The sequence below is a fragment of the Ovis aries genome, chromosome 3 (assembly GCF_016772045.2).
Source record: "Ovis aries strain OAR_USU_Benz2616 breed Rambouillet chromosome 3, ARS-UI_Ramb_v3.0, whole genome shotgun sequence".
Taxonomy (NCBI): domain Eukaryota; kingdom Metazoa; phylum Chordata; class Mammalia; order Artiodactyla; family Bovidae; genus Ovis; species Ovis aries.
The window spans coordinates 23,730,642-23,754,593 of record NC_056056.1 but is presented as its reverse complement, the minus strand read 5'-3'; the positions used below and the strand labels follow the sequence as shown (position 1 = coordinate 23,754,593).

The 23,952-nt window shown below is 41.0% G+C and overlaps 1 protein-coding gene across 1 annotated transcript in view; it reads left to right on the top strand.

Annotated features, from left to right (window-relative positions):
• Nucleotides 1–23,952, top strand: part of NBAS (NBAS subunit of NRZ tethering complex) — a 336,032-nt gene that overhangs the window by 203,540 nt on the left and 108,540 nt on the right. The window contains exons 39-41 of the mRNA XM_027966530.2: nt 8,435–8,511; nt 8,880–9,017; nt 19,502–19,731. Of these exons, the coding sequence (XP_027822331.1) occupies nt 8,435–8,511; nt 8,880–9,017; nt 19,502–19,731 (445 nt within the window). The remainder of the gene's footprint in view (nt 1–8,434; nt 8,512–8,879; nt 9,018–19,501; nt 19,732–23,952) is intronic.

Genomic DNA, 23,952 nt, shown 5'->3' with positions numbered 1-23,952 from the left:
ACTTAAAGATAACTGGGGCTCCAGCTATCTTGTCTATATTTTAGGTATCTGTAAGGAGTAAAGAAGGGAAAAACAGTTTTCTTGGCAGTCTTGTCCAGGACTTCCACTTCCATATAACCTATAACTGCTAATGAGCCTGGATGATGCTGTGTTTTAATGAACACATTGCAATGTGGAGTAGACCTTGGAAAAAATGTATGTGGGGAATAGAAATGCCATGTTCCTGGAAACCTGATACTATAACTTATTTTTAGATCATTCTTTCTTTCAATCATTATTTATATGCAGTTGGAAAGAGAGGAAGCAAATACTCTGCAGAGCCTGGGATACTGGAGGCTTTTACAAAGTTACCGTTTTTCTTCAGTTCTGAGATGCATATCATGATCTATATTTTCTCTGCCTTGTTGTTCAGTCGTTAAGTCAAGTCCAACTCTTTGCGACCCCTGGACTGCAGCATGCCAGGCTTCCCTGTCCTTCACTATCTCCTGGAGTTTGCTCAAACCCATGTCCATTGAGATGGTGAGGCCATCCAACCATCTCATCCTTTCTTGGCTTCTCCTCTCGCCCTCAATCTTTCCCAGCATTAGGGTCTTTAACAGTGAGTTAGCTCTTTGCATCAGGTAGCCTAAGTATTGGAGCTTCAGCATCAGTTCTTCCAGTGAATATTCACAGTTGATTTCCTTTAGGATTGGCTGGTTTGATCTCCTTGCTGCTCAGGGGCTTTCAAGAATCTTCTCCAATGCCATAGTTTGAAAGCATCAATTCTTCAGGACTCAGCCTTCTTTATGGTCCAACTCTTACATCCGTACATGACTACTGGGAAAACCATAGCTTTGACTAGACGGACCTTTGTCAGCAAAGTGCTATCTCTGCTTTTTAATATGCTGTCTAGGTTTGCCATAGCTTTCCTTCCGAAGAGCAAGCATCTTTTAATTTCATGGCTGCAGTTACCAGCCGCAGAGACTTTGGAGCCCAAGAAAATAAAGTCTGTCACTGATTCTACTTTTTCCCCTTCTATTTGCCATGGAGTGATGGGACCAGATGCCATGAGCTTAATTTTTTGAATGTTGAGTTTTCAGCCAGCTTTTTTTCTTTCCTGTTTCACCTTCATCAAGAGGCTCTTTAAGTTCTTCCTCGCTTTTCTGAAATTAGTGTTCAAGTCACAGTTGAATACTAATTCACAGGTACGTTCATGTTTCTTTTTTGCCTCCAAGAAGCTATTGCTAAATCATGACACATTTTACAAGTGATATTGAATTATAAGAGTATAGTTGCATTGCTGTTTCCCCTTTTAATTATTTATTTCTTCTTTCTTTTCTTTAAAAATATTGTAATACATTACTCATGGATTAAATTATGATTGATTATTAGAATAGCTTATACAGATAAAATCTAAGACCCTAAGAAAATACTGGTTAGACATGGAAATATCATCTGTTAATTGGTGTAATAAAGGACTGAATTAATAACCAGGAATTTGGAAACATTGACTTATGTATTATCTTAACACATTATCAATTAGAGGATTTTTGCAGAACCTAAGGCCTGTGACGAGCAATTTGCTGTATAAGTGAATACTGAAACACTCTGGTCAAGAACATTGGGGTAAAGTGAAAGTGAAGTTGCTCAGTCGTGTCCGACCCTCAGCAACCCCATGGACCGCAGCTTTCCAGGCTCCTCTGTTCATGGGGTTTTCTAGGCAAGAGTACTGGAGTGGGGTGCCATTGCCTTCTCCAACTCTGAAAGTGAAGTGAAAGTGGCTCAGTCATGCCCGACTCTTTACGACCCCATGGACTGTCCATGGAATTCTCTAGGGCCGAATACTAGAGTGGGTAGCCTTTCCCTTCTCCAAACATTGGGGTAACAAAAGATAGATTAGTACATCTCCAGTCAAGAATATGTTAGTTTATGATTTAGCTTATGACATATATATGTGTGTGTGTGTGTGTGTATGTGCATACCTTTCTTACAAAAAAAGCCGAGAATGGAACCACATGCTAAAGGTTTGAAAGATGGCTGTGTCCTTGGAGAGACTCTGTCACACTGATTTCTCAGTTTGTTAAAGCTTCTGCTGTTTTCCAGAGCTGTTTTTGGAGGAAGGTGGAGAGTACTTGAGAATAAGGTCCTGGTGGGGCACAGCTTTCTAAATTATTTGGTCTCCCCCTTTTCATGGTGTTCTTAAAGTACCTGACCATCTTTGTGGTAGCTGGTAACTAAATGATGAGGCCTCAGAATGATCTGGAAGTATGAAGCAAGTAGAGATTGTTGTGGAGGAGCTGTATGGATTGGGGGATAATACAGTGATAAATCGAGGATCCCTTCCTGTTCCCTTTCTCACCATGTGTACATCATTCATTGAAACATTGGTCCTTGAGCCACCTACTGTCCTTGTACCTGGAGTATAACATTTAATTATAACTCAAAGTTGGTGATACCTTTTGACTACTTTCATCTAATTTTACCTTCCCCTACCCCCTGCCTCTGGTAACCACAAATATAATCTCTTTTTCTGTGAGTTTGTTTCTGGAGTGTAATTGACCTACAAAATTGTTAGTTCCTGGTATAGAGCATCATGATTTGATATTTCCAGATGTTACAAAATGATCATATTTGGTTTCTCTTGAGGATGCTAATATATTTGAGACAGATATCATTAGCTATTTTATAGTATCAAGTATTTGTTAGAAACTCAACAGATTTGATGAATGATATAGGTTAAATGACCTAAATTAAAAATTATAGAAATGTGACTCCTGACTTTGGTTCAGAAGTAGGTCATGATACAAATTAAACTTCCCAACACGATCTGACTTTATAGAATTTTTTAATAAAGTTGATGAAAAGATTTTTTATGGAGACTAGCTGAAGAAAATTGATCATTATTTATTTAGCTAAATGAATGATTTAATGGCTAATGATTTCTAAATCAATTATATGGGCAGCTTTCCTCTGTGAATTCCATTCTGGAATTAAATTTATCATAGAGTGCTTTCCAGAGACACTTATTTTGCAGAGAGTTAGTGCTTGGAGGCTTAGGCATAGATTTCATCTGATTTTGGCTATATTACATGTCTAGAAAATGCAGTGTATTTTCTGCAAGGTTAGAAAATAAGCATTGCAAATTAAATTCATACACAGTGCTAAATGTAGGACAGGTCTTTATTATTTTTTTAAATAAATACATGTATTTTAAATGGTAATGAAAAATCACTGCAATACAGTCTACAGCCAGCAAGATATCTGGTGGATCCCATCCTATTGAAACCCTGTGGTTTCTGGTCTACTTCAGATCCTCATTGATAATTTTGTCATATGTAGCTTTACATGGCTCACAGATTCAAGGTCTGAGAAGCTTCCTATATGTGGGGGTTTGAACTGCGCCTCAGTGAGGGCTGCTGAGAAAATTGGGATGGGGTCAAGTATGGGCAGTTATGATGTGTCTCCCTTTTCCCCTCCTCCCGTCTCTCCCCTCTCATCTTCCCTCAAGCCCCCCACCAAGTTGGTTTCCTTCAATAATTCAGTTGTTAGTCAGGAGGGGTTCTGGGTCAGTACTTGGATTGTAGGGATTAATGAGCTGTGATCTGGCTGTGGGAGAAAAAAATGTCATAAAGTGACTTAAGGATCAGGGAAGAGACATGATCCCTTTCCTTTCAACCTGGGGACGTAGGAGATGCTGTTGTGCCTGATACCGGTGATGGTGGCCTTTCCCTTCTTGGAGAAGCAGGGAGGCCACAGGCTTTGTGTGGCTGGAAACTCAGCTGCCTGAGTGCTGGAGAGGAGGTACGTGTATACTTGTCCACACGGAACCCTGTTTGGGAAATAACTGTTGGGGAGCTTGAGCATTTGACCCTGTTTTCAGAAGGATTTTTTTCCCCTTTTCTTCCATAAATATTTTATTAAGGACATTTTCAAATGCATAGAAAAGTCAAGAACTTCTACAGTGAACCTCCCATATACACTCCACCTGGATTTCAACAATTAATATTTTACTACACTTGCTCTAGTCCTCCCACCAAATACAGCTTCTTTCTCTGACACATTTCAGAGTTGTAGGCATTGTTACTCTTCACCTTTTGACATGCACTGTGCGTATCTTTAACTAGAGTCAATATTTCTTTTTTATTTTTTATTTTACAATGGATTTATTATTTATTTTTTTCATTTACAAACAATGAAATGCAAAAATCCTAAGTGTAGACATAAGACTGTGACTTTCGACAAGCACAGCACCTGTGTAACCCTGACTCCTTTCAAGATGCAGAATATTACTGTCACCCCAGAAAGTCGATGCCTCTTTCCTGAAAACACCCACCCCACACTTCTAATCGGAACTGGCAAATGTTCAGTTTTTCCCCTGCTGTAGATGAGTTTTGACTCCTCTAGAATTCATTCGGTGGAATCATACAGGATATATTCTTTTATGTGAAACGAGATTTATCTGCTTCTATCAGTAGGTTTTTTTCTACTCTTTCTTTCTTTCTTATTTCTTAATAACTGAAAGGTATTCCACTGTATGAATATACCGCAGTTTACCCATTCTCCTGGTGAGGGACATGGGAGCTTTTTCTAACTGAGGGTTGTTCTGAAAAAGCTGCTGTGAACTCTTACACAGTGTTTTTGTGAACCTATGTTTTTACGGACCTTTGTTTTTATTTCTCTGGGTAACTATCTAAGGGTGGAGCTATGAGCCAAAGTTTTTTAAGAAACTGTCAGACCTCTCTTGTTGGCTGTTGTGGTTTTTCTGGGCTGTGGTTCTTTAAGACTTCAAGTTCTTCATCTGAATTTTACCTGCCTAGCAAGGAGCAGACAGAGGCTTGCCCTCAGGATAGAAGCTGCAAAGATGGGAAACTCACTGGTGTCATTTCATTTTCCAAATGGCATCTACCCTCTAGTTTCTGTCTGCTTGCTTTCAGTGCCTTGCCAGTGCCTTAAGATACCTGCTTTTTATGCTTTATCCAGAGTACATAGTTTTCATCTGCAGGAGGGCTGTACAAGTAAGAGAACCCAATCCCAGAAGAATTTAAATCGGATGTAGTATTCTGGATTTCACTGGAGTTCGTCTGATGAGAGTGGGGCAAAAGTCTGAGTCATCAATTCCCCAGAAAGATGAACCAGAAAGCCAGGGTACCTTTCTCTTAGGATTAATTCTGAGGAGTCAGCTCATATCAATGAAGCTTACCCTGTGGAGAGGATTTTGGACTCACTTTAAGCGATCTTCATCTTCTGTGGTTGAAGTAGATGTCAAGAGGCCTCTTGAGAAATGGGCCAAAAGGATATTCAAGTGGGTGAGATATGCCAGCTAAATGGCAGTCCTGGTGGAAATGCTGCAATGAGGACTTGTTTAAAATGAGAATTTGAAAAACATGGCAATTTGGCGATAGCTATAAAAATTATAGTTGTGAGTATTGTTTGACCTAGTAATTCCACTTCTAGGAATTTATTCCATGAATTCACAAACATGGAAAATATGGCACATGTTCATTGCTTGTAATAGCATAAGATTGTCGATAGCCTGATACATACTGATGGAGAGAGATATCAGTTTTGTATGTCTCATTTTCTGTCTGTGTTAGTCAGCCTGGGCTGACAGGACAGAATACTATAGACCAGGTGGCTTAAACAGCAGAAATTCCCAGTCTCACAGTTTGGAGACTGGAAATCAGATGCCAGTGTGGTTGGGTTCTGGTGAGTTATCTCTTCCTGGCTAGCACACAGCTGCCTTCTCACTGTGTCTTTACCTCAGGGCAGAGAGAGAGGGAGAGGGAGGCAGAAGGTATTAAGAGGGCAGAGTATGGGTTTTCGTGGGAAATAACAGGCAAGGTCTGGTACGCATGCTTGAGCAAGCTTGAGATGAAGAGTTTGGGTAACTTTGGTGGACTCTGGGCTATGGGGTGATTTCTGGCTATCTAGCAGTTGGCTCTGGGGTGATCAGGGCAGAGGTGATATTGCGCCTGGAGTGCAGAAGCCTGAGAAAGGGGCTGGTTCAGAGAATTGGCTCCGAGCCGGTTGGTTTGCACATCAGTGGTGTGCCTGCAGGGAAGCTGTTTGCTTTACTTGGCAGCTGACTAGTCTGCCATTAGCCCAGATTGACAAGACTCTTCCCCCTCAAATGTCAGTGCATTATAAATTGCAGAAAAGTTTTAAAATTGATGAATACTGTTGTGAATATGGGGCTTCCCTGGTGGCTCATTCAGTAAAGAATCTGCCTGTGATGCACGAGACCCGAGTTCAATCCCTGGGTTGGGAAGATCTCCTGGAGAAGGAAATAGCAGCCCACTGCAGTACTCTTGCCTGGAGAATTCCATGGACAGAGGAGCCTGACAGTCTACAGCCCACGGGGTCACAAGAGTCAGACACAAGAGCTGTATATATGAAATGAAACTTTTGTGGTTATTATTCACTTGGAGCAAATATTTCTATTTTAAAGTGATTATTTTCACTATTTGTAAAAATAACAATGATTCTTTGGACTCCTGGGTGATTTTTGTCAATACTTTTAGCACATGGAAATTAATTATTTCTTTTCCCTTTTGCCTGCTAACAGCTTTGTATTCAATGATATATGTTCAAGAAACACTGGTGACCATCTTTTGAGTTGGATCTGTGAAATAATGTAACTATTTGAAAAATAAACCTATTGGAACTTATGTTTTCAGATCTAGTTTTTCCCTCACAAAGGTCTCTCAAGGGAACTCTGCTTTATTCCAGCCACGTCGTCATGACTGTTCTTTGTTGTTTTTGTTTTTTGTTGGGTTGTTCTCCTTTTGAAATTTCCTTCAGGATCTGGAGCATATGCTTAGGAATATCTTCAGGGGTAGCTTATTTTTTCATCCCTTGAAGGTGCTTTGATTTTTGGAAATCGCCAAATGCACATTAAATGGAGTGTAAGATTGAGTTGATGATAAGATTAAAAACAAAAAGAAAACAAGGAAAGAAAGGAAAAAAAAAAAAAAAGATCTGACTGGAAGTTAGTAATGGGACTGGGTGATTTTCCCAGGCAGGGCTCAGACCAGCTCCAAACACAACTCTGAGAGGGACGTTCCTCCATTAGCTGGGGCATCGGCCATTCACTTGGAATAAGGGCTCCTGAGCCATGAAGAGACAGGGCTGGTTTTGATGAGCAGGTTTAGATTCTAAAAGCCAGAAAAAGGGGGTGGTTTGAAAACTGGCTTCTTTTGTACATAAGGAAGGGAAATATCTGAAGGAAGTAAAAATAAAGTGGAAAAAAGCTAGATGAGGTTGGAGGTTGCAATTTTAGAGGAAATGAGTATTTAGAGAACTCAGATTCTCTTAGTAAGAGGTGCTGTGCAAGAAGCCTCATTCCCTTTTAGATGAGTCATGCACAGGACATGTCGAGTTTTAGGTCACTTCTCATACTCCACCCACTTAGAGCTGGCTGATCTGGGCTCAGCCAGTAAAGAATCCACCTGCAATGCAGGAGACCAGGGTTCAATCCCTGAGTTGGGAAGATCCCCTGGAGAAGGGAAAGGCTACCCACTCCAGTATTCTGGCCTGGAGAACTGTATAGTCCATGGGGTTGCAAAGAGTTGGACACGACTGAGCGACTTTCAGTTTCCTGTAAAACACCATAAAATTATATGGTGTATTTACGAAGTGAAATATTACTTACTTTGAATTATTTAGATGCTGTTTACCTTCATTAGTGAAGATCAGGAGAGTCTGTGTCCTCTATAGAAAAAGTTTACACTGTGATTACAGTGACTATCTGGTATTGGTCACTTAAGGTCCTAAATGAATGCCTCCTTATTAATACAAAGTGGATATAAACACAGATGTTATTTGCAGTGTTGTTTTATTAAATCCATAATATTGATAGGTTGTTGCTTATATAAAGAACTTATATAAAAGTTGTAGATGGTTGGGATATTTTAAGATGTTATATAATCAAAGCGTGAGACTGGTTTTCTTTTCGTGGAGTGTGGTACAGAGAAAGAACCCAGCCTATTGTCATGACTGTAGTAATCAAGAGAGTTATTCTAAGTCTGCTCTTGCAAATCTGTGTTGTTGTTCTGACCATGAGTCCTCACATGGTCATCTTCCACAGTAGCTGTCATTGATATCCAGAATTGTATAGCATGGCCTGGGTCTCTAAAACCGAAAGATTAGCTGGAAGAGACATCCTCACTGATCTGTTTGCACTTAGACTTTGTAGCTGCACTAACAGTATTCACATTTGTAAGTAGCAAATGGCATAATGTGTCTGAGTTAAGGCAAGACCACCATTTAACGTAGTTTCATATAATCTGTACTCCGATGGTGCTGAATAGACTTTCTCATAAAGCATCTTAAAAAGTTCTCTGAAGATAATTACAGTTGAAATTATGAAGGACTAAAATCGTGACACTTAGTAACCATGACTGTCACATGGATCCACAAAGAAAATAATGAATTTTTTTTTTTTTCCTGCATCCAGTTCTCTTACAGCTAGCAAGTGACGCTTTACCAAATGATACGACTTTGGCTCTTGCTTATCTCCTGGCTTTACCACAGGTAAGTTTGCCCTTACCAAGAAAAAAGGACTTAAAAAATGAATAAACTGAAAGTCTCTACTGGGGATTTTCACCAGCGAATTGTTATTGCATGTTTCCTTTCCTTCTGGTTGTTCCTCTGCGTAATAGAAGGGCTGTGGTCAGTATCTGAAGAGTCAAGTCTGCAATGTTAGCTAAAATCTTGATTTTAAAATCTTCTTTCACATGCATAGGATCTGCCTTTATAATCTGTCTGAATTTTAATGTAGTCATGTTAAGATGCACTTGAGTCGATTTGATAGAAAGTTTGAACCAATAGAAATGTAATGGTTTATGATGGTTGTGCCGATTTCCTTTTAGCTGAGCTCTTTCTTTTATGCTCCCTTGTAGGTGTTAGATGCTAACAAGTGCTTTGAAAAGCAGTCCCACTCTGCTCTCTCTCTCCAGTTGGCTGCCTATTACTATAGCCTCCAGATCTACGCCCAGTTGGCTCCATGTTTCAGGGACAAATGCCATCCTCTTTACAGAGTAAGTCCTCACAGTTTCCACTTAATTAATGAGAAACGGTAAAGCTTTTCTAAAGTAGTTAAAACACGTATTTACCTCTTTGGAGGGACTAAAGCGCCTTGTATTCAGAATGTGTTCACTGTGGCTATGTTAGATGGAGTTGCTTTTCCAGGCATTAATAAGAGGCAGAAGTTCTAGTATGTAAGGTGAATGTTGCTGCTGCTGCTACTGCTAAGTTGCTTCAGTCGTGTCCGACTCTGTGCAACTCCAGAGACAGCAGCCCACCAGGATTCTCCAGGCAAGAACACTGGAGTGGGTTGCCATTTCCTTCTCCAATGCATGACAGTGAAAGTGAAGACGCTCAGTCGTGTCTGACTGTTAGCGACCCCATGGACTGCAGCCTACCAGGCTCCTCCATCCATGGGATTTTCCAGGCAAGAGTACTGGAGTGGGGTGCCATTGCCTTCTCCGAAGGTGAATGTTGATTCACCCCTAACTTCTCTGACATTTATTTTATTTTACAGTATTCTTAGGAAAGGCTGAGGTAATAGAGGGAAAATGGAGAACTAGCTTTGTAATTACCTTCTCAAGAGGAAGATGGCTCTAATTTAGGCCAGTATGCAGTGTTGTTCTTTGAACAGCATTGCACTCTTATTTATTTTTAAGCCAGAGAGGTATGAGAGTAGAAATGGTGCAGATGAAATGTTGAGACACACTATGCCTACTTAACTCCCATGCTTTTGACACCTTTTATTTAAGTTTATTGTTAATTTCTGAGTGAGTGCACCTAAGCTTGGCCTTAAGTTACATTGCCTTCTTTTTTGGACCTGAAAATGTTTCAGGTGCTGCTAGAAAATGGAAGGCCTCTAGGTTTACTTGTATGCACCAGCTTTAAGCATCAGCATTCAGAAATGATCTCCTTTTTATACTGGATATTTTAAGAGAATTACCACTTTAAGAATAGATAAGCAAATAGCTTGGACTTTCAAATCTACTCTGTGCACAGATTCAAGGTTCAGTGTCTATTGAGGCAGGATTCTTCCTCCCCTGACCCAGAGCAGACTGCAGAGAAAGAATTTGGATGCCTCGGCCATCCAAAACATATCTAAGAGCCTGTAAGTATATGCAAACATTTGGTTCATGGCAAAATCTATGGCTTTCATTCATCAGTTTTTATTTAAAAAGAGAAAGGGGAATGAGGGAACTCTCTGCCACACAGGTTACTCTCCCAAGGGCATCATCATTATGAGTGGGTATTGTTTTCAGAAATTAGGATGAAATTTGGGCCAAGAAAAGGACTGTCTTTTTAAGGCTAGTTCATATATTACTTTCTTCGGGAAATTTTGAATTTTTTTTTTTTTTTTGATAGCTACTGCTGCTGTTTTGTACTACTTTTTTTTACCCTATACTCTAGTAATTTTCCTTTGTTTTGCTTTTATATCACAGGTATGTTTTTGTTTGAAATAAGGAGTTGACCTACCAGGGTATACATTGAGGGAAAGAAGTGATTATATACAGTTGGAAGTGTGGCAGGTTAATTTCTGGAACAGTGTACTTACTTAATGGAACAAGCATCGTCTCTTCCTTTCTGTTTCTTCTGCATCCTTTTCCAGGCGTCTGGCAGAGCAGCCTTTCCAGAATGGAGGTCTGGGCTTCCTCTCCTCCACTGCCAGTGTTTCAGTGATTTCCCATGGCCCTAGCGAGGTCGTCTGGCCTCTGTCTTGTTTCCTCACCTTCATTTTCCTTTTGTTCCAGCCATACCAAGCTGCTTAAATTTCTCACACAGCTCGTGTGTTCTCTGTTCCTTGTCTTCAACACATTGTAATCTTTTGCCCGTAATGTTTCGCCAGCATGCCTTTGCTTAGTACTTGGGTCCTGCCTCCTGCCACCATCCTGCCGTGCTCCCAAGCTGTGCTGGAAGCTCCTCTGTGTGTCTCTACTGCCCTCTCCTTACCTCGTGACTTTTATACTGTGTTACTTTGAATTTACCTATTTCCATCTCACTAGATAACAAGTTTTTTCAGAGTGTCTGTGTTATATTCATTGGTTTCCTCATTGCAGGACCTGGAATGTCAATGGGAGTAAACAGATGTTCCCTGGGGTAGAATACTGAAAATTAATGAGTTATCATTCAGTACATAGGAGGCAGTTGGATAATGTGTGTGTGTTTATCAAACATATTTGTCAGATGACTGCTTGTGCCAGGCAGTATTCTAGATCCTGGGAAGACAGTAGTGGATAGTGTGTATAAAAACCCTTCCCCTTTTCAGATTTACATTCTGTTCGGGGAGGGGCACCATCAACAACAAAAAAAGTAAATATATTCTTTGATTATGGTAAGAGCTTTGCAAACGAAAAGCAAAGAAGAAAGTTAAGCAGTGGAGTATAGTTTAAAACAGGCTCAGGAAAGGCCTTTGTTACGAGGGTGACCTTTGAGTAAAGAAAAGGATGAGCATGGCACCAGGAAGACTGAGGGGAGGAGAGCATTCTGGATGGAGGGATGGAACCTGTAACAGAGAAGTTGATGTGTCCCTGTGCCATCCTATGTACCCTGGTGTTTCTTCACAAGTATTTAAGAAAGTATTGAAATACTACTTTATAAAATGCGAGGCAGAGAAATGATGCCTGACTCCAGAGGGAAAGGATAGCGGTGGAGTTGGTGACCAGACTTCACTGTGACCCGATCGGGTCTCCTCTAGGCCAGGAAGGTGTCAGGAGGGGTCACAGCAGTGGTGTATGTGGGGCTCGTTTAGGGGAGCTGTCTGGGAACGGTAGAAGGATAAGACTCACCTTGGGAAGGCACAGGCTGTCTTAGTACCTTTCACATTCATTCTGCCGTTTGATCCAATGAGCAGCCTCATTTTGCAGAAGTGGCCGCCTCTGTGCAGAAAGTAAGACTCGGAGAAACTGGGTTACTTGCTCAGGGTCACTCCAGTAGAAAGTGACCTCCGTCACCGGAGCTCCTGATTCCAGTCTTTACCTGCCCATTGCCTGGTCACGCGGCCACTCCAGCTTTCTTTCAGAAGCAGCGTGTCCCTGTGTTTTCAACCCGAGTGATCTCTGGCTTGCACTCCAGCATGGTGTTTCTACCCGCTTTGCAGTGGCTGCTGGCTGAAATCTCTACTTCCGTGTTTGACACTGGTGGCTCTTCCTCACCCCACCAGTCATGATCCTGACACTGGCTCATTTGAAGTTTATGCTCTGACTGTTCAGACTGTATATTTCTCTGAATTTGACATCCTTTCTCACACCTTGGTGTCTGTGCAGATGTAATTCTCCTGCCTGAAATACCTCTTCTTCCCACTAGCAGCAGATAAGTCTGAGCTTAAAAAAGCTTCCTGTGTGAAACTTTCTCTGCTGCCTGAAATGATTTTTTTAAAATTTTTCTGTCTTACCTTTCTAATTATTATAAATACATCTTTTTTTTTTTTAAGTTGAAAAGTAAAGTTAAAGTCGCTCAGTCGTCTCCGACTCTTTGTGACCCCATGAACTGTAGCCTACCAGGCTCCTCCATCCATGGAATGCTCCAGGCCAGAATACTGGAGTGGGTAGCCTTTCCCTTCTCCAAGGAATCTTCCCAACCCAGGGATCGAACCCAGGTCTCCTGCATTGCGGGCAGATTCTTTACCGGCTGAACCACAAGTTACTTTCCGTCTCTTGTGGCTCTCTTCCAGACTTCCCCTACAGTGGATCCTGTAGGCTGTGGTAGCTGGTACACTTCGTCCTCTTTCCACATACGATCCTGTTGAGGGCAGGAATCCCCGTCTATTCTAAATCCCCAGGACATCACCCACCTCTAGTTACTCAGTGACTGTTTGTTGGCATGTGACTAATTTGAGGAATCATTTCATTGAACAGCCATCAGTATTACATTTTGGGAGTCCTGACTTTTCATGGACGGGCCTGTTAGCTGGATGTTTTAAGTATGTTTGCATTGTCCATTGACTATCTAATGGCTCATTATTTGAGTGCAGAATCTCTCCCTGCAGAAAACCACACCGCTGAGTTTGAATGAGACATGGCAAACTCCTGATGAATCATCTTGGAAACGGAGATCCAAGTGGTTTCAATTTGTTGCCCACACATAATAACTCTCCACGAAGCTTTGCTTCCACTCAATTGTCAGTTCAGCTTGTTTCTATTTTCACAGTCTTTTCACATTTTCTCTTTCCACCCCCTGCAGTTCTGAGCTGCAGGAATGATAACTTAGGTAGATTGCTAGGTTTGAATGAAAGTATTGATATAATTTGTGGTGTCATTTCTGATAAGAAGCCTGTGCATCTTGGTGCGAAGCACATCTTGCGTCAGTCACACAGACTCCAGGACCCGGCAGCAAACCTGGGTGATCATCGGAGCAGCCCAGTGGACCTTTTTTCTTTTTAATATTTATTGATTTACTGACTGATTGATGGATTGATGTAGCTAGCTGCGCCAGATCTTAGTTGCAGCATATGGAACCTAGTTCCCTGACCAGGGATCGAACCCAGGCCCCCTGCCCTGGGAGTGTGGAGTCTTAGCCACCTGACCAGTGGGGAAGTCCCTCATGTTTCTTTTTAGAGATCTGTGATGATGATTGGCAGAGAATTTCATCTTCTAGTATTTGTCCTAATCAACTTTTTATGTTGAAAAAACAATGCACACATGACAAAACACAGATGACGGAAACAGGATAAAACAAAAGGTCAGTTTCCTTTTTGTATCCCTCCAGAAATAGTTACGGATGTACATATTTATATAACAACTTTTAAATACAGATATGAGTAAGCTATACACATTTCTGTACCTTGTTTATTTGTGTCTTACCTTTGTAATTATTGTGACTGCATCTTTTTTACAAATTGAAGTATTATAATTTTTTTTACAAATTGAAGTATTGAAATTTACAAAGTGTTAATTTATGGTATACAAACAAAATGATTCAGTTATACATATAAGCATGCAAGTACACAGATGCATATATTCTTTTCCATTGTAGGTTATTACAAGATATTAAATATAGTTCCCTGTGCTATACAGTGTGACCTCGTTGTTTGTTTATTTTATACAGAATACTGTGTATCTGCTAATCTCAAACTCCTAATTTATCCCTCTTCCCATATATGCATCTTGAAGTGTGATTTATCTAGCTTAAAAAAAAAAGTTTAAGAAGATAAAATCATTTAAAAATGGAAATGTGTCTTTTAGTTTTATATGCTAGAGAATCAAACCTGGCAGGGGATGAAATTCAAAAGTTTATGGTAGACTATTTCTAAGATGTATTTTTTTAAGCTACTAATTGAAAATACTAAGTAGAAAATTATCTCAAGCAAATAACAACCCTAGAGGGAAAACATACCACCTGTTTAAAAGTTTCCAAACAATATTACCAAGAAATGGAGACTATTAAGCCTGAATGGATTTATTACCTCTACTAGTTAGTAGTACTAGATGAAGTTATTCAAAATTCTAGTCTCATAAATATTTACGTACATTAAATTTTTTTTTTTTTTTACAGGGACCTAGCCATAGTCTTTAAAGAAAGCATATATTTTTCCTACACCTTAAAGAAACTGCATTGCCAGATTTGGGGGGAAAATTAGAATAATTTATTCTCTATACTTCTTAAATTTTTAATGCCTTTTTATGTTTTCAGTTTTTGTAGTATCATTTCAATACTGAATATGGGAGATTTCAAAGCTACCCGTAAAGTCCTTCAAAAGTTTCTTAGAGGCTAAAAACTTTTGTACTCATGGATCATATCATTGAACTTAGGTGGAAAAAGAGGGAGAGAGGTTTGAATATACTCTGCTCAAAAATTAGTGACTTTATGTGTGAAGCTGGATATAGGACATTCCAGGAGCTCTGTTGGCAGGGTAAGGAGCAGGGCCTGGTACAGTGGAGAGCCCATGAGACAAGAGACCAGGAGGCTTGAGTCTCTTCCTTGCTGTGAGACTCCAGCTCAGGACCCCTAATTAGAGATTGGCATCTATGAAGCAGTTACCAGCAGTCTCCTGTACCCATCACTGGGTTGGTATGAAGGTCAGATTAAAATCAGGTGAAAGTGCTTTAGAAACTTTAATGCTGTGCACTTGTGACGTGAATGAATGTGTGTGTGAAATGAAGTGTTGGGCTGAGTAGAGGATGCTTTTGGAATATATTGAGAGAAATTGTGATGAGCCCAGAGGAAGAATTGTTACCAGAATTAAAAACACACTGGAAGTAATCATGACAGGTAAAGTTTCTGGAGGAAGGGACAGAAAGTACTAGTGATAATGATTAGAAAATAATTTGCATGGAAAGCTAACTTAAAACATGCTCATCCATCTACTCGCTATGAAGCATCTGTCAAGAACAAAGTATTGGCTGGCCAAAAGATTGGTTTGAATTTTTGCCCCAAATTGCATCTCTAGTAAGCAAAGGATCTGGTATATAAACTAGTACTACTGACTTAAAAGCTGTTGCTGCTCTTTGGTGTGTCCCCCTTTTACTCCACAACTCTAATGTGCTGTGGGAAAGACACAGCTACTAAGTACACATGGTTTCTGCCCTCCAGAAACTAATACTTAAAAGAGAGGCAATGTAAAGTATGCAATAGAAGTACAATTAAAGTGTAACAGGTGTATCAGTAATTGCGTGCATAGTCACTCAGTCATGTCCTACTCTTTGCAGCCCCATGTTCCGCAGCCTGCCAGGCTCCTCTGTCCATGGGATTCTCCAGGCAAGAATACTATAGTGGGTTGCCATTTCCCTCTCCAGGGTCTCTTCCCGATCCAGGGATCAAACCTGTATCTTTTGAGTCTCCTGCATTGGCAGGCAGCTTCTTTACCACTGTGCTACCTGGGAATACCTTTGAGTATACATTCCATAATTGCTTTCATTTTTGGAGCCCCTCCTATGGACCAGGTCTTGGTTTGGTTTGTGTATTTTATGTGTGTGTGTGTGTGTGTGTGTGTATAGTTTCTTAGGCTTTGTGCAACCATGCAAGCTATAGTATATTGCCATTTTATAGATAAGACTATTAAGTTTGTAGTTGTTAAGTAGCTTGCACAAGGACATCCAGCTAGTAACTTATGTGTGTCCATGCTTATTACACCCTGACATGCCATTTTCCTCATTGGAAAAAAAGAATAGGTGTTTTTTTGCCACATATGAAAATGAAGGTTGTGTGTGGAGACTTGAAACTCTCTGTAAGATAAAGAAAAGCCAGTGTAATGTTAATAGTAGCAACTATGTACATTATTGCTGTGTGCTATTTAGTACTCTTGGAGCTGAACTCTCTAACCTGGTTTGGGAAATGTGTTTCATAAATGGTGTTAGAAAGAGAATAGAAATGAGATCAGATATTTGGTGTACTCTCCCAATACAGGTACCAAATCCGTGAGATGCCAGAAAACAAAGAGTGAGAAAATGAGTGTGGTACAATAACCGTAAGAAGCGCTTGGGAGAGTAAAGGTGGTCAATTCCATGAGTAGGGAGTAGGAGCCAACAGCCTGGTAGAGCAGAGCATGGAGTCATACACAGAGATGGGCTGCCTGGTTGTCGCTCCGCCTTCAGAGCACATTGGGCAATTTGAGGCTGGAGGACTTGAGTCTGAAATCAGAGGGTCAGAGTATACATGGAAAAAAGCCTTCTTCACTGTTTTGATCAACGTGAGTTTGCTAGTGGAGTGCAAAACCAGTACAAAGAGCTCCCTGAAAGAACACCTACAGAAGAGCTGTCCTGCTGCCCTGAGACCCCAGTTGCTGGATATTTGCTCCTGCTCTTTCTCTTTCTAGGCAGGAAGGTGCTTACTGGGTGAGGTGTGAGATGAGCAGGCAACAGCAGGGCACACCAGAATGCAGGGCAGGTGGAGATGGGCTGCTGGCTCCCTGGCCACATCCATATGCCAGACAGCTTCAGAGCGGGCTGTGCCTCTGGGGGGCGGTTCAGGGAGGGGCCTCATGAGCTTCAGTCTGTAAGCAGAAGGGAGCTGGGTTAAATAACAGATGAAGAGGCACTAAGAGCCTAGGAATGGGATCCGATTTGCCTAAATCCGTTGGCAGATATACCAGCCTTACACAGCTTATTCCCAGATCACTTCTAAATGCAGTAGGATCAGCTTTGTTCACTCCGTCTTCCCATCAGGGCTTAGCCATCTAGGCTTAGCACATATTCTCGCCTTTACTGGAATTTGTTTCCCTGTTATTTTTAATATATAATAATTTTATTTATTTATAGCCATGCTGGGTCTTCCTTGCTGCACAGGTGTTTTTCTAACTGCGGGAAGGGGAGACTAGTTGGGGTGAGAGGGATTCTCATCGTGGTGGCTTCTCGTTGCAGAGCACGGACTCTAGGGTATGTGGGCTTCAGCAGTTGTCGCTCCCGGGCTCTGGAGCACAGGTTCAGTAGTTGTGGCCCCTGGGCTTAGTTGCTGCAAAGCATGTGGGATCTTCCCAGACCAGGGATTGAACCCATGTCTCCTGAATTGGCAGGTGGATTCTTTACCAGTGAGCCACGAGGGGAACCCCTGTTTCTTGATAGCCTTTTTACTACTTAACACTTGAATAGTTAGACTAGAAATTAACTCTTTCATGAAGCCCTGCTTGACACATGCCTGAAGCCAACCCCTCTGTATTCATTCCCATAGCACCCTGTGCTTAGTGGTATCAAACCATTTATTGTTGTTTGCTTGATTGTCTTTCCTTATAGACTACATTCCTGGAGGAAAGGGTCACATCTTAGGACTTCACCTGGCACATAATAGGTGCACAAAAAGTATTTGTTGAGTGAATGACAGATGATCTTACAGCCACTTACTTGGGAGCATTGGCTTTCAAAGCTGGGTCTTTTGACTTGAGACAGATATCTGCAGTTTTTGAGGATAGGACTCAGTATATGAATGAGATAGGGGAAGCATTTAGTAAGGTTGACCTTTTCTTAAATCTGCCTGTTGGAATCCAAGAAAATTTCTTTAATTGGTTTTTATCATTACTCCCAGCTGCTAAAGTTGCTTCAGTCGTGTTCGACTCTGTGCAGTCCCATAGACGGCAGCCTACCAGGCTCCTCCGTCCCTGGGATTCTCCAGGCAAGGACACTGGAGTGGGTTGCCATTTCCTTCTCCAATGCATGAAAGTGAAAAGTGAAAGTGAAGTCACTCAGTTGTGTCCGACTCTTTGTGACCCCATGGACTGCAGCCTACCAGGCTCCTCCATCCATGGGACTTTCCAGGCAAGAGTACTGGAGTGGGTTGCCATTGCCTTCTCCACATTACTCCCAGACTGTACCTTAATAGGATCAAGAGAGAGAATGTCAGATTAGGTTTGGCAATATAGACCCAACACTGATAAATCTGTGCAGTTCAGAATGATGACTTACGCATGAGAAATGCTGACAGCTTATTATAATTAGATGTGTTTTTGAGAACCACAGGTAGCTTTGGGAGTGTTTTTTGTTTTTTTTTTTCCAATTTGCTTATATTAAAATATGTACCATGTTTTCCCAGAAGCTGGGAGGGATTGAGTTAATGTTGTTCACATGTCAGGTAACTCTGGAATCATGGTGGAGCTGCTATGGCTTCATTGACACCCAGACCAACTTTAAATAAATGTGGTTATATTATATTTATTTAATATAAATAAATAAATAACCACCTTTCCTGTCAGCCGATCAATTCTGGGCTTTGTTCTATTTGAATAATTGTTTTGTAGCATCAGTATCAGTTTAGTTGCTCAGTCATGTCCGACTTTGTGACCCCATGCACTGCAGCATGCCAGGCCTCCCTGTCCATCACCAACTCCTAGAGTTTACTCAAACTCATTCCATTGAGTCGGTGATGCCATCCAACCATCTCATCCTCTGTCATCCCCTTCTCCTCCCACCTTCAATCTTTCCCAGCATCAGGGTTTTTTCAAATGAGTCAGGGAATTACAGGATAGTATCCCATTGAGCCCTAAATTGAGCAAAGTAAAAATTGGTTGCATACTTTCTTATGAAATTAGAAAAAAAAATGATAATTGTAGGAACAAGGATGGGTTTTTTTCCCCTTACTTATCCTTGGAGAAAATACTCTTCTATTTAACTGTCTAGGCATTTCTAATGGGATTATTGAACTACTGCTTTGTTACTGAGAATACTTAGATGGTCCAAAGCATATTTATCCAGGGGCAATGATGACAGAAATTGCTTCCAGGGTGAATTATTATAAATGATCAGATAATTAAGGAAGAGATCTGGAATAGGCTCAAGGATCTAATGGTAGTTGAAAAAACAAGCATACGTATTTTTAAGTGGATGGAAATTTTTTTCTTTTTGGATGGAGGTTTTTTAAGGGGGAAGAACAGAGCAGATGTCCATAAATCCATTCCTAGACTCAGTTTCTGTGTCCTGTTCTTATGGTCTGCAAAATGGACCACCTCTGCAACCGACTCCCCAGGGTGGTTGTAAACCTTGATTAGATAGCAGCCGTGTAAAGGGCCAGACAGACCTTCTTCCCATTGTTACATTTTTTTTTTTTTTTTTTTTGTAATCACTCTTTTTGTTATTCACAGGCTGATCCCAAAGAGCTGATCAAGATGGTCAGCAGGCATGTGACTCTGTATGGACATGAGGCCTGGCCCGAGGACCTCACTGCGCTGACCAAGCAGTTGCACTACTACAATGAACGCCTGCTGGACTTCACTCAGGCTCAGATCCTCCAGGGCCTGCGGAAGGGTGTGGATGTGCAGCGGTTCACAGCCGACGACCAGTACAAAAGGGAAACCATCCTTGGCCTGGCTGAGTAAGAGATACTTTTGTCTCCTAAAGGGATGGGATAAAACACACAAGAACGAGCTGAGTTATCAGGACTATGAGTCACAATCTCTTGAAGATGTCCATTCACGGTTACTGTAAGCAGGGTTTCCCCTACTTCTTCCGATCCTATGAGGGACGTGGGAGTCTTCACAAATAGATCGTTGGTGGGATCATGGTTAGGATAGCTGCCTTCTGAATGATCAGTAGATGCAGACTGTATTTCAGGCTTGCAGATTTAAAATAGTAAGGATGATAATTATAAGAAAATGTCCCTATGATTTTGGTATCCTGATCCCAGTACTATGTTAGAGGTGATGCAGTATGATCAGGGGTTAAAAGTATGAAGCTTACCGTGTGCGTGCTAAGCCACTTCAGTTGTGTCCTATTCTTGAAAACCCATGGACTGTAACCTGCCAGGCTCCTCTGTCCATGGGATTCTCCTGGAAGAAATACTGGAGTGGATTGCCTTGCCTCCTCCAGGGATCTTCCTAACCCAGTGGTTGAACCCAGGTCTCTTACATCTCCTGCATTGGCAGACAGGTTCTTTACTACGAATGCCACCTGGGAAGCCCATGAAGCTTTAGAAATTTAAAAACAAGACTCCCTTTGATTCCTGGTTGGAATCTCACCTTTCTACTACATGACTGTTTAATTTCCTCACTGTGTTAAAAATAGGTACAGTCGACTTAATCCAAGAGGAGGAACCACGTGTTGTGGGTCCAGGGCACCTTCATCTGTCCTGGGTTCCTAGAGAAAGCAGATCTTTCACGCTGGCAGTTTCTCTTGTTCAAGGCCTGTAGCAGCTCCCTTTTTTTTCCTTTGTCCCTTAGCTCTTTCCAGAGAAAAGTTAGCCCTTGTGTGACATGGCAGTACAGTTCAAGGCCTGTGGGAATGTTCTCTTCTAGGTATGGAGTTCTCCTTGGTTTTAATACTGGTCCTCATTTTTTGTTTTAGATCAAATGAGTTCTGATCAAATGAGAATTAGGTGTCAGGTGTTGGGGAAGTTAAACAAGATATTTTTATAAAATGGGCTCACTCACAATGGTTATTAAGTTAGAGGTATGTTTTTTTTTTAACACCCTGATTTGTGGAGTGCTTCTTATGGGCCTAGAATGGTGTTAGATGCTCTATAAACTTTCTTTTGAAAACATCTTTTAATCCTTAAAGGTAACCCTCTGATATAAAATGTTGTTATCGCCGTGTTATAACTGAAGAACTTAAAATGTTTGTCACTCAGCTGTGTCTAACTCTGTGCAACCCCATGGACTGTAGCCCACCAGGCTCCTCTGTCCATGGGATTTTCCAGGCAAGAATACTGGAGTGGGTTGCCATTTCCTTTTCCAAAGAACTTAAGGCTTATTAATATTAAGTAATTGGTCCAAGTTTCCATAGATGGTAAAGATCACAGCTGTGATTTCCTACTGCCTACCAAAGGCATCACGTCTTCAGCACCACGCACCCTCCCCACACTGCCTGATTAAATTTTCCCAGAAGCATTGGCATACAGTTCAGTCTAGGTTTCTAGCCTTTGAAACAACGTTAGATTGTGCCTACATTTTACAGTTATCAATCTTTCCTGATAAGTACCTTAAAATCAGCGGTAAAGAATCTGCTTGCTATGCAGGAGCCGTAGGAGATGCGGGTTCGATCCCTGGGTCAGGAAGATTCCCTGGAGGAGGGCATTGCAACCCACTCTAGTATTCTTGCCTGGAGAATCACATGAACAGAGGAGCCTGATGGGCTACAGTCTATGGGGTCACAAAGAGTCAGACATGACTGAAGTGACTTAGCATGCACTTAAAATAGCAAAGATGGTCTTGATTATTGCAGTGGTCTTTGCTATTTTTCATCATTATTCTTAAATCTTAAAGCAGCAAAATAACTTTGGTACTCTAATAGTACTTTATATTATCCTGGGCTTTTTTCCTATGAGAAGACACTCAAATTCTTTTTAGAGTGAGGCAGGGAAAATGGAGATCAAAGAAAGATAGTAGGGACAGCCTATGGGAGAATTCAGTTAAGAGAAATGTACAATTTTTTTTCTCTTCCCCTCTGTTCTCCTGGAGGTTCATAATTTCTTAGGTTCATTTAATGTCCAATTTGAAAGTGACTGAAGAGAGAATTTAATCCAGTCTCCTTACTTTTGGAAGAGGAATGTGAGAAGCGTTAAAGCATTGTTCAAGGTCGCAGAGCCAGGAGTTGAGCCTGGGCTTCCTATTGCCAAGTCCAGTGGGCTTCTCTTTGGGCATTTGGTAATCCTGAGTGAGATTGTTTATGGTTTCTTAGAAGAGGGTTATTATGCAGATACAAGTTGACAAGATAAGGCATGCCTTACATCATCAATTACATTTTGCTAGGGCTTTGTCTCGTCTTTTTTTTAAGCATCCAGCTAGCACGTGCTATTTGAGGCATATCCTGGAGGAAAAATATATGCTTTTGAATCTCCTCCACAATCTGTTGTTTATAAATATACACAGCAGTCTCTAGATGACTCGTTCAAAATATCTCAAAGTATCTGTGAGTTTTCTGAGTTAGCACTTCTGATTTGGAGACAGCATTTTAGCATCTTACACAAAGGATCCTTGAAGAACCTGCTTCCTTCTGTTTTGCAGCTCCACCTTCAAACGTGGCCATTCTTTATTTTCTTACTAATTGTCTGTCCATTTTAATGGCCGTTGTTTTCTGTGCATACATTATAGTTGTCCTTTTTTGTCTGTATGAGTTATTACTGTCTCAGTGGCTAGGGTGACTTTGAGGAAAACAGAATATAGTTTGTTTTCTTCCCACTTTTATCAGATAATAAAGATGCGAATACTTAGTACATACCTGGTGTCAGATGCTGTGCCAGACTCATAATAGGAAGAGTGAACTGCTAATGGTCCCCATTCTCCACAAACTCTTGTTTTATCCTGCGGATGTCAGTACTCAATAAATCCTTTAAGAAATAATTTTTAATGACAGTTACCTAATAATCCAGGTATTGATAGACTTAATTCAGCCCTTGGTCTCTTTTCTATAGTCTATGAGCATAGAATGGCTTTACATTTTTAAAAATGGCTTACATTTTTAAAGGTTTGTGGAAAAGCAGGAGTAAAAAGCAATAGAAGAATATGCTTCTGAGACCATATGGTGGTAAAGCCTGAAAGACTTACTGTTTGGCTTTGAACGGAAATCATTTGCCAGCTCCTGGATGATCCAACTTGCAAACATCAGTATCCTTAGTGAACCTAAGTGTAGTCTTAGCAGTATTACTTGGTGGTAATAGGTATTTCATTCCCGTTTCTGTGGTTTTTGTCCACCATCCTTCCTTTTTTAAAAAATTTATTCAGTTTAATTGGAGGCTAATTACTTTACAGTATTGTAGTGGTTTTGCCATACATTGACACAAATCAGCCACAGGTGTACATGTGTTCCCCATCCTGAACCCCCCCTCCCACCTCCCTCTCCATCCCATCCCTCTGGGTCATCCCAGTGCACCAGCCCTGAAAACCCTGTCCCATGCATTGAACTTGGACTGGCGATCCATTTCATATATGATAATATACATGTTTCAATGCCATTCTCCGAAATCATCCCACCATCGCCCTCTCCCACAGAGTCCAAAAGACTGTTCTATACATCTGTATCTCTTTTGCTGTCTCACATATAGGGTTATTGTTACTATCTTTCTAAATTCCATATATATGCGTTAGTATACTGTATTGATGATTTTCTTTCTGGCTTACTTCACTCTGTATAATAGGCTCCAGTTTCATCCATTTCATTAAAACTGATTCAAATGTATTCTTTTTAATGGCTGAGTAATATTCCATTGTGTATATGTACCACAGCTTTCTTATCCATTCGTCTGCTGATAGACAGCCATCCTTCCAGTGAATTCCATCCTTATGTTTCCTTTGCTTCAGGAAAGTTGAGATCTTGTGACAGTCTCTCCAATATGGCCTTTATGTGGGTGCTCTGGACCAGAATTGTTTACATACGTAGAGCTTCTCAAATCTGATGACACCATTCCCGGGTTTGAACTTTCCGTTGCATCTCCATTGCCTGTAGGATAAGGTATAGGTCCTTCAGTAGACCTGAGGACCCTGTGCATTCATGGTTGTGACACCCCATCTATCAAAAGCCCATTTGTCTCTTCTCCCTCTTTACCGCCTCTGCTTAGTTAATCCCCGTTCACTCTCTCATCTGTATCCTCACAGTATTTTGT